This window comes from Giraffa tippelskirchi, chromosome 8, assembly GCF_054371585.1.
Source record: "Giraffa tippelskirchi isolate mGirTip1 chromosome 8, T2T-mGirTip1v1.2.pri, whole genome shotgun sequence".
NCBI classification, from domain to species: Eukaryota; Metazoa; Chordata; class Mammalia; order Artiodactyla; family Giraffidae; genus Giraffa; species Giraffa tippelskirchi.
In genome coordinates this window covers 78,250,804-78,266,282 of record NC_137282.1, presented here as the reverse complement: position 1 = coordinate 78,266,282, position 15,479 = coordinate 78,250,804, and the positions used below count along the sequence as shown (strand labels likewise).

The 15,479-nt window shown below is 45.7% G+C and overlaps 1 protein-coding gene across 1 annotated transcript in view; it reads right to left on the bottom strand.

Annotated features, from left to right (window-relative positions):
- The window catches only part of PDZD2 (PDZ domain containing 2), a 410,014-nt gene that overhangs the window by 251,097 nt on the left and 143,438 nt on the right, over positions 1-15,479 (bottom strand). Inside the window, exon 3 of the mRNA XM_081521413.1 lies at positions 6,395-7,235. Within this exon, the coding sequence (XP_081377539.1) occupies positions 6,395-6,870 (476 nt within the window). The 5' untranslated portion in view covers positions 6,871-7,235. The remainder of the gene's footprint in view (positions 1-6,394; positions 7,236-15,479) is intronic.

Genomic DNA, 15,479 nt, shown 5'->3' with positions numbered 1-15,479 from the left:
CTGTAGTGTTGAGAAGACAAAGTTCCAGAATTTGAGTCAGAGGCCCTGAATTCTGGTCTTTGCTCTTGACCCCAGGAAACCTCCTCCCAGAGCCTTAGTTTCCTGCTCGGTACAATGAGAAAATAGGACTTAGATGAAATCTGGGCTGCCTTCCAGAAAGCATGACATGAAATGAAACAGCATGTGGGGCAAGCAGGCAGAGAAGAATGAAGTAGGCATGAACGTAAGGCCCTTGCAACACTCCATTGATGCTGCATCCTTGGGGAATGGGCTGTTCCACTTGATGAAGTTTCTAGATAATTGAATTTTAAATGCTGAAACTTGTTTTCCTTTTAACCTTCCGTAATGGAAACCTCTCAGAAGTGTATTACACGCTTCTCTGGCTCCTTAAATGGCAAACTGAATATAATTTAACCTTTCCTGAATGTTCTAGGTCATCAGGATGACTACCTCTTACTATATATACAGTCTCCGATAGAGCACTGGGTGCCTATAGGCATATTCAGGTAGGCAGGAGGACCCTCGTGGGTAATGGCCCCGGAGACTATATTATAAAGCTATAATTGGCAATTCTTCCTTCCTGCAGTCTCCTACAGCACTACCTACATTCATTTCTCCAAGTAACACCTTCTAGCAGCCTCCTGACACTCTGTTTAAAATCTGCTATAACCTAGAGAGAACTCAGGGTTGCCATGGGTAACCAGAGTCTGAGCTTGTAACAACCCTAAATTTAATTTTACACACAATTTAAAGGCAGTGGTACTGTGCTGAAGGTTACCTCTGGCCAGGGCTGACATCCAGCTAGTCAGCCCAGGAGTTATTCTTCTCTCTCAGTTGGCCAATCGCCCTGAGCTCCCTGGGTCCTCCTGCCAGCTTGGTACCCTGCCTCTCTCTGTGGACCACATATGTATCTCACACCCCAGTAACTCAAAGGTGTGGTCTGGCCCTGAGGGGCTCCAGGACCCTTTCCTGCAGGCACCAGAATCGTTTCCTACAGGCTGATACCCACGCCATTACAGGTCACTCAGTGTTTGAATATCACCCTGATTTCTTGGTTGACTGAACATCTACATGTGCCAGAGGCCTATTCAGGACATCTAGTAAACCTTCTTATCTCACCCACTAAACGACCCTGTTGGGGAAAGCATCAGCCTCCCGTGACTGAGGTCACTCATCCACATGGCCAATAAGTGGGTCTAGAAGCCAGATCCGCCTCTCCCAGGCCCATGTTCTCTGCACTGTGCCCTGCTCATATTTACTAATGTAAAAAAAAGTCCAGCTGAGTTTGATACCCTGAAAAAATACATTTTCAGTGGAACATGGGCCCTTTTACTTTTCAGAAAAGGCTACTTGTTTTTGTTTTGGTGTGTGGGTTGTATTTTAATTAATTCCACATCTTGTTACCAATTTGGAACAATCTGTCCTCAGGGAACAGATCTGGTTTACTTATAGAAAGCTAGGGGAGGGAGGGATGGGGTAGGGGGGAGGGACTAGGGTTACAAAGTATTCCTTGTAGGAAATAATGTAAAAAAAATCTTCCCAGTTCTCCCTTCACCAAAAAGATATAAATAGAACATTCCAGAAAACCTCATCTTCCCCGGAGTAGGTATGATAGAGTTGCAAACAAAAGCTTTCCTCCATGTGTTTACCAGCCATGCCTGCAAGATGAGGCATGTGACAGCATCCATTACTGGTACCCCTCCCCACCTCAGAAAGTTCTCAAGAAGTTCACTCCACCGTGACACTGTCACGACTCAAAAGAATGAGGGGTTCTCAGGCTACTTGGGGAGTCTGGAAGCAAACTGCAGATCTTGGGAGTGTCAGTCAGGGAGAGAGCAGAATGGGGTCTGCGGTTTGGGGATAAGTTTGGGACGCTCTCAGGTTAAGCTCTAAAAATGGTTCTAGGGGTGCAGATGGGTGTAAGACCCGTGGCTGTGAATTCTCTGCTCTTCCTGCAGGGATGATCTTTCCAAACTGACCCTAAGCTAATTTTTAAAATAAGCCAACCATGAGCTCATCTTCTACATATTGCACCTGCTCCTCCCACACTTATCCCACACACGATTTTCAGAGTGTCCTCTTCCAAAAACATCCACAATGCTCTATAGTTTCCAGAGTGACCTTGTCAGGGAGGAAATTGTTTGAATAACTGACCAGCCATAGGTGACAGGGTCAAAATATCACGTGTGTTAGTTTGCTAGAGCTGTCACAATAAAGTACCACAAACCAAGTAGCCGAAGCAACAGAAATTTGTTTTTTAGTTCTGGCACTAAAAGTCTAAGATCAAGGTGTTGGCAGAGCTACACTCCCTCTGAGTATGAGAGAAATATCTGTTCCAGGTCCCACTCTTGTTGTTGTTCAGTCGTTAAGTACGGTCCGACTCTTTGTGACCCCACAGACCCCAGAGAACTTCTTAACTTCTGGTAGTTCCTTGTCTTGTGGCAGCCTGACCCCAACCTTCACATGGCATTCTCCTTGTGTGCATATCTGTGTCCCCAGATCTGCCTTTTATATAAGGATGCTAGTTATATTGGACCACGGAGAAGGCAATGGCACCCCACTCCAGTACTCTTGCCTGGAAAATCCCATGGACGGAGGGGCCGGGTAGGCTGTAGTCCATGGGGTCGCTGAGAGTCAGACACAACTGAGTGACTTCACTTTTACTTTTCACTTTCATGCATTGGGGAAGGAAATGGCAACCCACTCCAGCGTTCTTGCCTGGAGAATCCCAGGGACGGGGGAGCCTGGTGGGCTGCCGTCTATAGGGTCGCACAGAGTTGGACACGACTGAAGCGACTTAGCAGCAGCAGCAGCATATTGGACCAGGGGCTGACCCTATTCCCATAGGGCCTCATCTTCACTAATTACATCCGAAGCAACCCTACTTCCAAATAAAGCCACATTCTCAGGTACGGGGTGGGGAGGAGGGTAGGACTTCAAAAGGTGAACTTGGAGAGGCGTGACACATAATTCAACCCATAACATCATCTAAGGGATTTTTCAATTCAACATCAAACTCAAGAGAAAGGGCAGAATGGATTGCCCAAAAGAGTGCCTCTTATTATAATTCCAAGTGATATTCCAACTTCTCATGTTGGTGGCGGGATAGGGAAGTTAGTGTGTTGACACCTGAAACCAGTTTCTCACAGGTAATGGTGACTATACAGTCACTGAGGGGGCTGTCTGCTGACGGGGAGAGAGGTACATTGGGGTTTCTGCAGAACCAAATTCCTACTCACCACTTTTTAAAGACAAAACCTACATAGGTATGTGGGAAAAATTAGTGTTGAAGCAAACAGTTAGTTACAAAGAGTGAAAAGGGATATCTTGAGAACATTCAAAACACTTCCAGCTCCTTGACACTTAATCTCAAAGTGCTTCTAGTCCTATAGTTCAGGCTAGATGTAAGTTTGCCAAAGGAAGTTTATATGAAAATTGAGTTCCTTTCATAAGACATGGTAGGGGAAAGCAGGGAGTGGCTTCTGTTTTCCTTGTCAGTTTGGGTAAGTGGAAGCCTTAGAGTTTGTTCTTGTCACTTACTGCTCTGTTGTCTACGATTATGTCGAGGAGGTGCTTTGTGAAGCTGTAACCCATCCATGAAATTGAGCATCAGGCAGCATGACAAGGACCCGAGTATAGCTCTGGGCAGATTTGAGGTGGTGCAGAACAGGGCTCAAGAGCGCAGACGGTGGTGGCAGCTAGACCTAAGTTCACATTTGGTTCTGCCTCTTTCTCAGGTGACCTTGTGTAAGCTATATGTCCTCTCTGTGGTCAAGGTTCTCATCTAAACCTGTCCTTTGTAGAGTTGGGCTCCTGTTCATGCTCAGTCACTTCAGACTCTTTGCAAGCCTATAAACTGTAGCCCGTCAGGTTCCTCTGTCCATGGAACTCTCCAGGCAAGAATATTAGAGTGGGTTGCCATTTCCTTCTCCAAGTGATCTTCCCAACCCAGGGATTGAACCCTGGTCTCCCGCATTGCAGGCAGATTCTTTACTATCTGAGCCACTGGGGAAGCCCTTATACACCCTGGTCTCCCGCATTGCAGGCAGATTCTTTACTATCTGAGCCACTGGGGAAGCCCTTATACAGAGTTGTAGTAGGTATTAAATGACAGTGGTGGTAGAGAGTCCCTAGAGCTGTAACTGCTCAATAAATGGTTTTTGTTATAATTATGCCAGAGAACTAAGGAGTCAATCTTGAAAAATCAACCCAGTCTTTTTCTCTCCTGTCTTGTGAATTTCCTGGTTGTTCTGGGCAGTGGGAGACTAGGACTCCAGGAGCCCTTGTCTCATTGCCTATTCACTTTTATAATGTCTTGAAGACTGAGCAGAGGGTTTTGGCCTTCTCCTTCTTTTACGCCTACACCTGAGCACCTCCTGGGTAGATTTTTCTCTCACCTAGCCCTTCATCACCTGGCGTACACACAACTGCCCCTCAGAGAAGGGAATTTCAGAGCCGTGGCTGTTGCCTAGTGAAAAAGTTGTGTTTGGAGGATTTAGCCATGGAAAATGTTCAGAGCCCAGTATACTGGCTGTTCCCTTAGTTCCTGTATTTTTGATGCTCTGGCATTTGGAGACTTGATCCTGGAGAGACTGCCCCTCCTATCCACCAGGGGCAGCTAATTCCTAGAGATAGCAAATAACTCTCTGAGGAGTACACTTTTGATATAAATAATACTAACCAACCAGTCCAGAGCCCACACCCCTTTGGATAAAAGAGTCTTTTATCCAACTCTCACACATCAAGCCTGGAGAAGAAATGGCAACCCACTCTAGTATTCTTGCCTAGAGAATCCCATGGACAGAAGGGCCTGGCAGGCTACAGTCCATGGGGTCGCAAGAGGAAGCAACTTAGCAACTAAATCACCACCACCACCACATATCAAGTCTCTATTCTTCTGTCTAAATTAGCTGAGGACAGGTACTGGACAACTGGAGACCACCCCTATAGCTCAGAGCTTGCCGAAATTACTAAAACTATCCTATCCTAAGGTTCCTCAGCGTACCTACCACGTCTCACCTGGTCGTCCCCTTGAAACCCCTAATAAAGGCTGTGGGCCCTCCCCTCTCACCCGCAGTCTCCTGACCAATGCGGGTGCCTCCCCCTGTGGCTCTGCACACAGTGCTGTGCCTCTTGCCTCTGCGGATCTGGGGGATAAGCTCCTTCCTTCATGACAGTCGTTCCTCTGTCTGCATGTCTTACCATACTTGGCTAAAAACATCCTGGGTCCATCTTAGAACACCCACAGGCCTGTTTCCTATTTCATGAGTCTGAGCAAACTCTGGGAGATAGTGGAGGACAGGGAAGCCTGGTGTGTTGCAGTCACAAAGAGTTGGACATGACTGAACAAACAGTGTCATTGTATACCTGAGGCCTTAGGCCACACCAGATAGTTTATGCTAATAATGTGATCTCTGGTGGGGGCCTTGGATCATGTGGTATTAGTTTGACCTCTGGAAGGACTGGATACTTAGTAACAAAGGTCAGCTACATAGGCATGGGGTGTCGAGGTGATTAACCCTCAATAAAAACACCAAGAGTTGGGTGAGCTCCCCTGGTTACCAGTACTCCATATATGTTGTCACACATATGTGTTGTCACATTGTTGCTAGGAGAATTGAGTACTTCTGTATAACTCTACTAGGAAAGGACAATTGGAAGCTTGCTCCTGGTCTCTCCTGGATTCTATGCACCTTTGATGATTTTAATCTGATTCCTTTCACTGTAATAAACTATAACCATGAGTATAATAGTTTTTCTGAGCTCTGTGAGTTCTAATGAATCATAGAAGCTGAAGTGGTCTTGGGGACCATAATTCACTCAAGAAACAACAAAACAGTCCAACCGTAACTTACTGCCATGGTAAGTGGCCACATGGATAGAAAACAGAAATGTGTTCATTGAGATGAGATCCAAGGGGATCTTCCCAGGATGGGGAAACTGCAGGGTGGTAGTCTAAAGACATTTCTCAGCATCTCAAGAGGCTTCTGAATTATGAGTTGGTGGCAAAGGTCATAGGGACAGGCAGATGGAAACATACCCAGGACCCAATCTGTGGCCTTCTGATTGGAGGTAAGATGCTGGGTTGAGTAGAAAAGAGAGTCTAACTCAATGTAACATTTCTCATCCTCTTATTATGTACTATTTCTTTTCTTTCTTACCCCAAGTTTTGAGAAAAAAGGAAAAACTCTGAGCCGGAGTCTTCTAAGAGAGAATGAAGCAAAACAAACATATAAATACTGCAAAATCTCAAGAGTGTGTAGTTTCCCTCCAAAGGATAAATGCTGTTGGCTTCTCACCACGGGAGGGCTCACAGCCCTCAGCATCAGGCATAAGTGAGCCACAAGGGTCCCACATCCGCCCCCACGCTGCCAGCTGGTGCTCCCCCACTCACCTGGCCCCACTGACATCAACTCCGACCATCAGCTGCCCATTCAGGGAGAGGATCTCATCCCGCAGGCGCACCTTCCCACTCTTCCCAGCCGGGCTGTTCTTCCTCAGCTCCGTCACCCAGATGCAGCCCACATCCAGCATGGGGCCCTGGTGGGTTTTCCTCTTCTTGCCCCCTCTGCGCTTTTCCCCATAGTCCCCAAACACAGGGATGTTCCCAAAACTGAGGCCCACAGTCTCTGCGTCCCCCAGCTCCTTGGTGAGGTACACGGTGCAGATCTCCATCCCAGGGGGGCTGTGGTCGGGCTGGATGGAGCTCTCGTCCACAGCGAAGTTCAGCCTGATGTACTCCTGCAGTTTCTGGATGGCCGCCTGGCAGAGGCGCTGCTCTGGGCCATCCCCGCCCTCCCGCAGGCTGTTCTGCAGCCACTGGTAGAGGAGGGGCAGGTGCAGCCCAGCATTGTCCTGGGTGATGGGCATGGTGCTCACTCCCAGGTGCCAGCATCATGAGAGGACCTGCTCCTGAGGGCCAGGCCCCGTGGGGCCCCACGTCCCTCGGGAACGCGGGCTGTCATCTGCTCGGCCTACGTTCATATTCAGGCTGGCAGACAAGCCTGAGGAACTCCTCCTCCAGTCCAGGCTGTTTGCTTTGGCAAGGGGAGGACGGTTCACAATCAGAGCAACAGGGGAACAATCGCTGGGCCCAGAGCGTCAATGAGGAAAGGAAGGAAGTGTCCGACCAGTCCCTGCTTGGTTCATTTCACAGTAGGGCTCGTGCAGAGGAACCTGGAAATGAGGTGTTCCTCCCGCAGCAACAGGGTGACCTCCCCTGGACTCATTCACATCTGGGAGGGGAAAAAACAAAAAACTCCTGTTACAACAGTGAGCCTTCTGACAGAACACATGGCAGGAAAGCATTACAGAAGAAGGGTGCTTGCTTGTTGAGTCAGGAACCTAGTGCCCCTCCCCATCCCATTGCTGTGTTCTCTCCACCCTGTGTGCACATACACCGATCCAGAAATACACGCACACACTGTCATACGGAGATGCACAGGTGCACACGGATACACAGATGCATAGTTGTGCACATGCACACACACGCATGTAGAGATGCACACACACAGACATACTCATACAGTGGTGCAGCGACACACACAAATACACATAGGCACACACAGAAACATAGATGCACACAGATAGATGTGCACACAGATGCACAGACACAGATGTATACACACACTGTCACACAGAGATGCACAGACACATAAGAGATACACAGAAGCACACAGAGGTACACACAGAAACAGATGCACACACGCAGACACACGCAGATACGCAGATGCATGGATGCACACACACACACACACACCGTTCCCTCAGACAAGAAAACTCTGGAACGCTGACCTTCCCTGGGACATTTCCCTGATCAGTAAGGAAATGAGATAACTTCTGCCAGGACAAGTCCCATCAAACTCACATCCACCCCGGAGGCTGTGTGACAAGACTCCCCGGAAGACTGCAGAGGGGTGCTGGACATATTGAACAGCTCACATTCCTAGGAAGTTCAGACCTATGTCCATTTGCCTTGATGGGCTCAAGTGCATGCACAGGAGGTCTCTCCATTCCAGAGCTCTGCTCGTCAGTACGACCAAGGGAAGAGCTGGTCAACATCACAGGGAGACGTGGCTCTCCCCCAAACCACTGCGAGTCCTAAGCTTAGCTGGGGTCCTGGCTTCGTCATGTACATTCAGACGGAATCGTGTCTCTTTACAGCCTCCAGCTTTTGGTCTCCTCTCTTCTTTTTCTTTGGCAAACTGTTGAAAGCAACCTATGTGAGGCCAACCCCAAAGCTGTCTCCTACAGAGAGATGCTTCTCCAGGTTTCTGGGTGAGCAGCCCTGACCACTCCTTGGCTTGTCCTGGGCATGCCGCTCCCTCAGTGACAGACTCCCTAGGCTGCAGGTGGCTACTGCAGGCTCCTGCTTGAGGATGGCAGTGATATCCCCTTTCCCCTCACCTCCCCCCGCCCAAACATGCAGAGTGCCCAGCGCACAATCCATCCCTCCCAGTGGAAGGTTAATTGAACTCCTTGGCCAATTCTCCTCCTCCAAAGAGATTTTCACCTCCATCTTCTGTAAACACAGAAAAATGACCCCTTTCAGTCTCTTCTTAGAAATTCACTTTCAGCTAGAGAAAGTCAATATAAACCGTGCCATCTAAGATGGAAAACATTCTCAAGCCTTCTCAGGAAGTGATTTAACAAGGAATAATAACAAATGGGAGAGGTGTCAGAAGCCATGTCAACAATAAATGACCTATTCCTTAGGAACTGTAAAGAAATTTCTAATAGAGTAGGCTATGAGTTTCCAGAGAACTGGAGTGCCAGCTATTAACTGGTTCCTTATAAATCAAAAGCCTAGTAAATATCATCTACATAATCATGTGCCTATTATAAAGAAAGACAAGATCAAAGAAAAGATAATCCATACATGGGCAAAAATTGATTTCTTTGGCCCAAATAAGTAACATCTCTCACTGAACAGTAACTCCACACAGACATATTAAAGTCTTATGAATAAATCAAAACATTTTCCATCAGGCTGAACAACTCTTAGGAGTCTCTGTTTCCTCATTTGTAAAATGAGAAAGTTGAGTTAAATGATCTCTAAGGTCTCTCATACTCCACAGAGAGGTTCTCAAGTACAGTGACAATGTCTGGTTCATCAATACACTCCCCACCCCAGCATAGTGTCTGTCACCTTGTAGACTCTCAATAATTTAAATTTTTTTTTAAAAGATCCTTTAAAATTAAAATTTTGATGGCGATTCAAGGTGTTAGTCACAGTTCAAATGGTTCCATACATGTGAAAACAAGAGTTAAACATATTGGGTTAGATGTTCATTTGGAAAATAAGTGATTGAAGAGACCCAAACTTAAGAGCAATAGAGAATTTTTCCCCTCAATGTCAGACTATACTTATGCAACATGCATTTAGGGCTTTCCTTGTGGCTCAGATGGTAAAGAATCTATCTTCTCAGGAAGATTGCCTTGAGAAGAGAATGGCTACCCACTCCAGTATTCTTGCCTGGGAAATCCCATTGACAGGGGAGCCTGGCGGGCTATAGTCTATGTGGTCACAAAGCATTGGATGTGACTGAGCAACTAACACTTTCACTTCTTTTCCACTTTTTTCAACATGTATCTAATATATGAACATATACTGAGAACCAGACCTTGAACTTGGCACTGGGAATATATTGTCAAAAGTTAAATTCCCTGTCCTATAGGCATTCATAGTCTAGTGGGAGATGTATAAGTAAATGAAAACTTGCCATGAAATTAAAAGACACTTGCTCCTTGGAAGAAAAGCAAAATCTATACAGCATATTAGAAAGCAGAGATCACTTTGCTGACAAAGGTCTGTATAGTCAAAGCCATGGTTTTTCTAGTAGTCATGTATGGATGTGAGAGTTGGACCATAAAAAAGGCTGAGTGCTGAAGAATTGATGCTTTTGAACTGTGGTGTTGAAGACTCTTGAGAGTCTCTTGGACTGCAAGGAGATCAAACCAGTCAATCCTAAAGGAAATCAGCCCTAAATATTCATTGGAAGGACTGATGCTGAAGCTGAAACTCCAATACTTTGGTCACCTGATGTGAAGAGCTGACTCATTTGAAAAGACCCTGATGCTGGGAAAGATTGAAGGCAGGAAGAGTGAGGCGACAGAGGATGAGATGGTTGGATGGCATCACCAATTCAATGGACATGAGTTCGAGCAAACTCTGGGAGAGAGTGAAGGACAGGGAAACCTAAAGTGCTGCAGTCCATGGGGTCACCAAAAGTTGGACACGACTTAGCAACTGAACAACAACGGTGATCTTTGTAATACATTTGAAAATTTTAACAACTTAGAGAAAAAAGACTTTTTTTTTCCCTGCTCTTTGTAACTCAAAAGTTGTTAATTAGTACATTGGCGATGAATACAGTTGATTGGCTTGGATTGGATCATTTTTCCATCAGGAGTCCATCCATCAGTTATGGCCAAGGATGTGTGGTCACAAGGTATCAACATGGCTGCTGGGAGTCCACCCTCTGGACAGTGGAGTTTTCAGAAAAGAAAAAATGATTTCAAATGTATGGACACCATCAAGAGACTTAGTTAATCTTATTGAGGTTATTCATGGACTACATAGCATTTCAATTCTTTGCCTAAAACTTAGAATTTACCAGTAATCTTTCCAGCTCCCTATTTGATCAACTCCTTTTGTGGGTTTTTCTACAAATAAAGGGCAGAGAGGCATTCCCATCCACTGCAACGATCTGAGATGACTCGGGGCATATGCAAAGACACACGCTCTTACAACGCTACTGGAAGAAATGTGGTATGTTCACAATATCCCATGAAACAATCCAGTACCAAATATCTCAGTGAACAGAATGCTGACACAGAGAAGACACATAAGTCTGCCAGTCATTACAAATACCAGCCTCCCTCATGACTGATATGTGTTAAGGTCTAAAAGCTCATCCTGAAGATCGACCCATTTTAAGAGGGAGTAGAATTTGTGGACTTGGAGAGCCACTGCAACAGTGCAGTTCACTTTAATCTACCATACTTAATTCTCCGATTAGTTTCCCATCTCAAGCAAACAGCTGTGATAATTTAAATTAATTTTGAGTAGCTTGAAGCTGACAGCCTTAACATTCCAAATAAATGCTTCTGTCCCTGAGTTAATTTATTGATATGGTGTTAGAATCGACCACCGTTCTTGGATCTCCTTTGAGCTGAGCCATGTATTCTCAGCAGGGTGACATCATCCACAAAATTTAGAGATTATAATGGTTAATGCCTCCTTCCACTGCAATCCTCAATCCCACCTGACATTTATTCCGTAGCATTTAATTGTGTGTGTTAGAACTGAAATTAAATTAAAATTTTCTAGGGTGAGAGGAGGGGGCTAATAATGAAAAAAAAACAACAACCCTGAACTGAGTGAAACCAATCATCTGCCCAAAGTCACAGGCTCAGAGTCACATGAAACCCAAGGCTAAATCCTGAACCTAGTGGGGGATGTGAAGAGGTCTCCTGGCTTATCCAGATCTTGCCTCAAAATCTGATTCACCCTGGGCTGTCCTGTACCAACACTCTCTTCCAACTGTCCTGGTTTCTAAATGTTCCCCTATTCTGACCTCTGCTAAGCTCAAATTCCTCCACCTCCATCTAGTCTTCCTTCCTACCAGACTGGGTTCCTCTTTTGACTTTTAGAAAATGCTCACATTTTAAAAGGAAACCAATGTGGATTAAATATTGACTCCTGACTTATTCAACAGAGGTTCGGTGAGTGCCCATCATGTGCTGAGCCCAGAACAAAACAAATGACATTCCCACCGAGCCTCAAGAAGCTTGTGTTCTGAGGAAGGCACATTGGTGTACATGGAATACAGTAAGGTCACATGGTGATTAGCACTGTAAAGAGAATTATAGCAGTATCAGAGGCCCTAGAGGAACGGGTATGGGAGGGGATTAGGAAAGGGCCCTGGGGAAGAGATCTGAATGAAGTGAGAGATGCAGGCAAGAGAATATCTGTGGGAAGGCTGTTTTTGCTGAGGGAACCCCAAGTGCAAAGACCCTGAGGTCAGAGCCAGAAGAGAAAGGACTGTTGGCTACAAGGAGAGGGGGGAAAAGTGTCCTGGTGCTGGCTGCTTCCTCCCTGTCTTGTTCATTCTCCCACAACCACCTCATAAAACAAGGGAATCCATTTTACCAACACAGGCTACTGACTAATGTTTTCTGAGCATAACCATGTATCAGACACTGTTCTAAATGAGCCCTTTCCACTGATTCGGTTATTTAATTTTCCCAACATTACTGCAGGGAGGTATTGTTAGTTTGCAGTTTTTAAAGGCTCAGAAAAAAGAACAGAAACAGAGAGGCTAATTAAATGCCTGAGCTCTCACAGTAAGTGACAGAGCCAGGACTAGAACCCAGCCTCCTGAGCTTGGGGCCTTGCTCCTCTCTATCAGCACCTCCCTGCCTGCTCCTGACAACCTCACCCTTCTACACTTGGACTGGACTTAGCCAGGCACCCTTCCTGGGGATCTCTGTCACGCCACCATCGGACCTCCTAAGATCAACAAGCAGGTAGTTTCAGTCAGAAGCTGTGGCTGTCTACCTGATGACCCTTCTCTCTTTCTTTCTGTATGTTCCTGGGTGTGGTGATGTACCCATCTACCCAGCCTTTCTTGGAGGAGATACAAAGAGCTCTACAACACTGTTTTGGCCAATGAGATGAAAGTGGAAATTCCTGGGTGTGGTTCACAGTGGCATTCCTTAAGAGCAGACATGGAAGGAAAAATAACCCCCTGTGCTGTTTAATCAGGGCTTCCGTGGTGGCTCATTGGTAAAGAATCTGCCTGCCAATGTAGGAGATGTGAGTTCGATCCCTGGGTTGGAAAGATCCCCTGGAGAAGGAAATGGTAACCCACCCCAGTATTTTTGCCTGGGAAATCCCACAGACAGAGAAGCCTGGCAAGCTATAGTCCACGGGCTCACAAACAGTTGGATATGACTTAGATGCTTAACAGCAGCAACATGTTGTTTAATCACTATTATTTGGATTTTTCAAAATCCAACAAATTAGCTGAATTAAACTCCAAAGAAATGCACAGTGTGGTACCTAAAAGTGGAGAAACTAAAAGTAACAGAAGCTGGGACTTCCCTGGTGGTCCAGTGGTTAAGACTCTGGGCTTCCACTGCAAGAGGCGTGGGTTCAATCCTTGGTCAGGGAACTAAGATCCTGCATGCTGGGCAATGTGGCCAAAAGATAGAGAGATAGATAAATAAGTAAAATTAAAGTAACAGAACCTAAAATGTGGAACTAGATAAGCAAGGGAGGGAGGGAAGCAGATGCCTAGGACTTAGATACTGTGGGCTGAAAAGGTGCCCCTCACTCTTCTATGAAGTATTTGGTCCATCTGGCAGCTGCTATGCAGTGGAAAGTCACAGATTTGTTGACTAAAGCTGTGGTGTTAAAGAAGTTGGTAGGAAAAATTTAAAATATTGGTGGTGTTTTTTCAGTCCTAGCAAAGTCCTGAGTTCTTCAACTCAGCTGGCAAGTGAGATGGGAAGAAATACTGCTCTGTTAAGGAAGGCAAGCTCAACATTCAGCCTGCAATCTGCTGCCAGAGACCAGCACTTAGACCCTGGCAGGGGGCAGACAGTCTGCTTGATTAGAAAGGGGTGGGTAGTACCCCATCAGACAGAGGTCGTAAGGCTGCTGCCAAGGGTGTGATCACCCACTGGAGGTCACTGTTTCAGTAATGACCAGCAGCATACATTATGTAGCAGACATTAAGCAAAAGTGTAGGGACATGGGCAGAACTCATAAACCAGAAAGTAAAGGAAACAGTCATCAGGAATTAGCCAGAAAAGCCTATTAAGTTTGGAGGGAACTCTATTGTCAAAAGACCCTAATCTGATTTGCAGCCATTCTCATCCATAAGAAGTAGACTTGATGATGTGTATAGCCCTGGAGAAGGTGTCCTCCCCATGCCCACCCCAGAAGTGGTCTTGGAAGACAATGAATGGTGAATAATTCCTAGAGAGAGGCAACGGTAATGGAGGGCAAGAACAGGAGTTCTTGCCACTGGAACAACGCATTGTCACTGATCTGACACAACAGTGACTGCTCTGTTTTCCATACCTCCTTTTATAAAGCCAAGTTTTTATTGTAGCTATTTTATATCTCCCCAGTACTGTAGGTTAGATGTGTCACAGCTCAGTTGCAAGGGATTGTATCCAGAACTGATGGAGAGGACCCTACATCCCCCAGAAACCCAGGGCTCTAATCTTGCCAACTATATGAGGCTTCAGAGCCTTCTCTCTTGATAATAGAGAATCTATCCCACATACAGAAAGAAGGGGATGTCTGAGGAGCCAAAGGAGAGGAGGGAGGCTAGTTGCCTACACAATATTCTTTCTCTTCTCTTTCCCTCTAACGGAAATCCATCTGTGTTTGTAAGACAAGTACCCAACCAAAAAACTGTATTTCTTAGTGTTCCTTCAGAGAGGTGTAGCCATAACTATATAGTCTTGGCCGATGAAGTTGTTGAGTGAGTCTATCACAGAGGTTTATTTTTTTATGAGAGTTCTTTTCCCTTTTTCATGCTTAAAATGCACATGTGATGACTGGAGCTTTAGCAACCATCCTGTGACCAAATATAAGGCTTCCTTGAGCAGCTGTACCAATCCTAGATTGAAAGAAAAATGGGCTGCCATCTTGTTTAACCCCTGTTAATTAGACATTCCATTACAGGTAAACAAAATCCCTAATGAATGCATTGTTTTAATTCACTCTTAACTCTCAGATTCAAGGACCAGATATAATCCTGAGAGTTTAAACATCAGCCCTGATACTTTGTCAACAGCAGCTGTTATTAAGTTCCTACCTTGATTTGGGGTACCTGTCACCACCATCAACAACAACAACAAACAGGGTGTGTTTCTGTCTGTTAAAGAGCTAAAAGCACATATGATTTCCACTGTGCAGCCACAGGTGTTACACACAAGCCTACAGCCGATTGAGAAACATTATAAATACAAATGATTGTGACACCTTTAGGTTGGCTTATATTTTGGAAGACCAGGATACTGGCTAATTTTTAACTATCTACATGACTGACTCTTCAGTTCACTTCAGTTGCTAAGGTGTGTCTGACTCTTTACAACCCCACATACTGCAGCACGCCAGGCCTCCCTGTCCATCACCAACTCCCAGAGTTTACTCAAACTCATGTCCATTGAGTCGGTGATGCCATCCAACCATCTCATCCTCTGTTGTTCCCTTCTCCTCCTGCCTTCAACCTTTCCCAGCATCAGGGTCTTTTCAAAAGAGTCAGCTCTTCACATCAGGTGGCCAAAGTATTAGAGTTTCAGCTTCAACATCAGTCCTTCCAATGAACACTCAGGACTGACTTCCTTTAGGATGGACTGGTTGGATCTCCTTGCAGTTCAAGGGACTCTCAAGAGTCTTCTCCAACACCACAGTTCAAAAGCATCAATTCTTCGGTGCTCAGCTTTCTTTATACTCC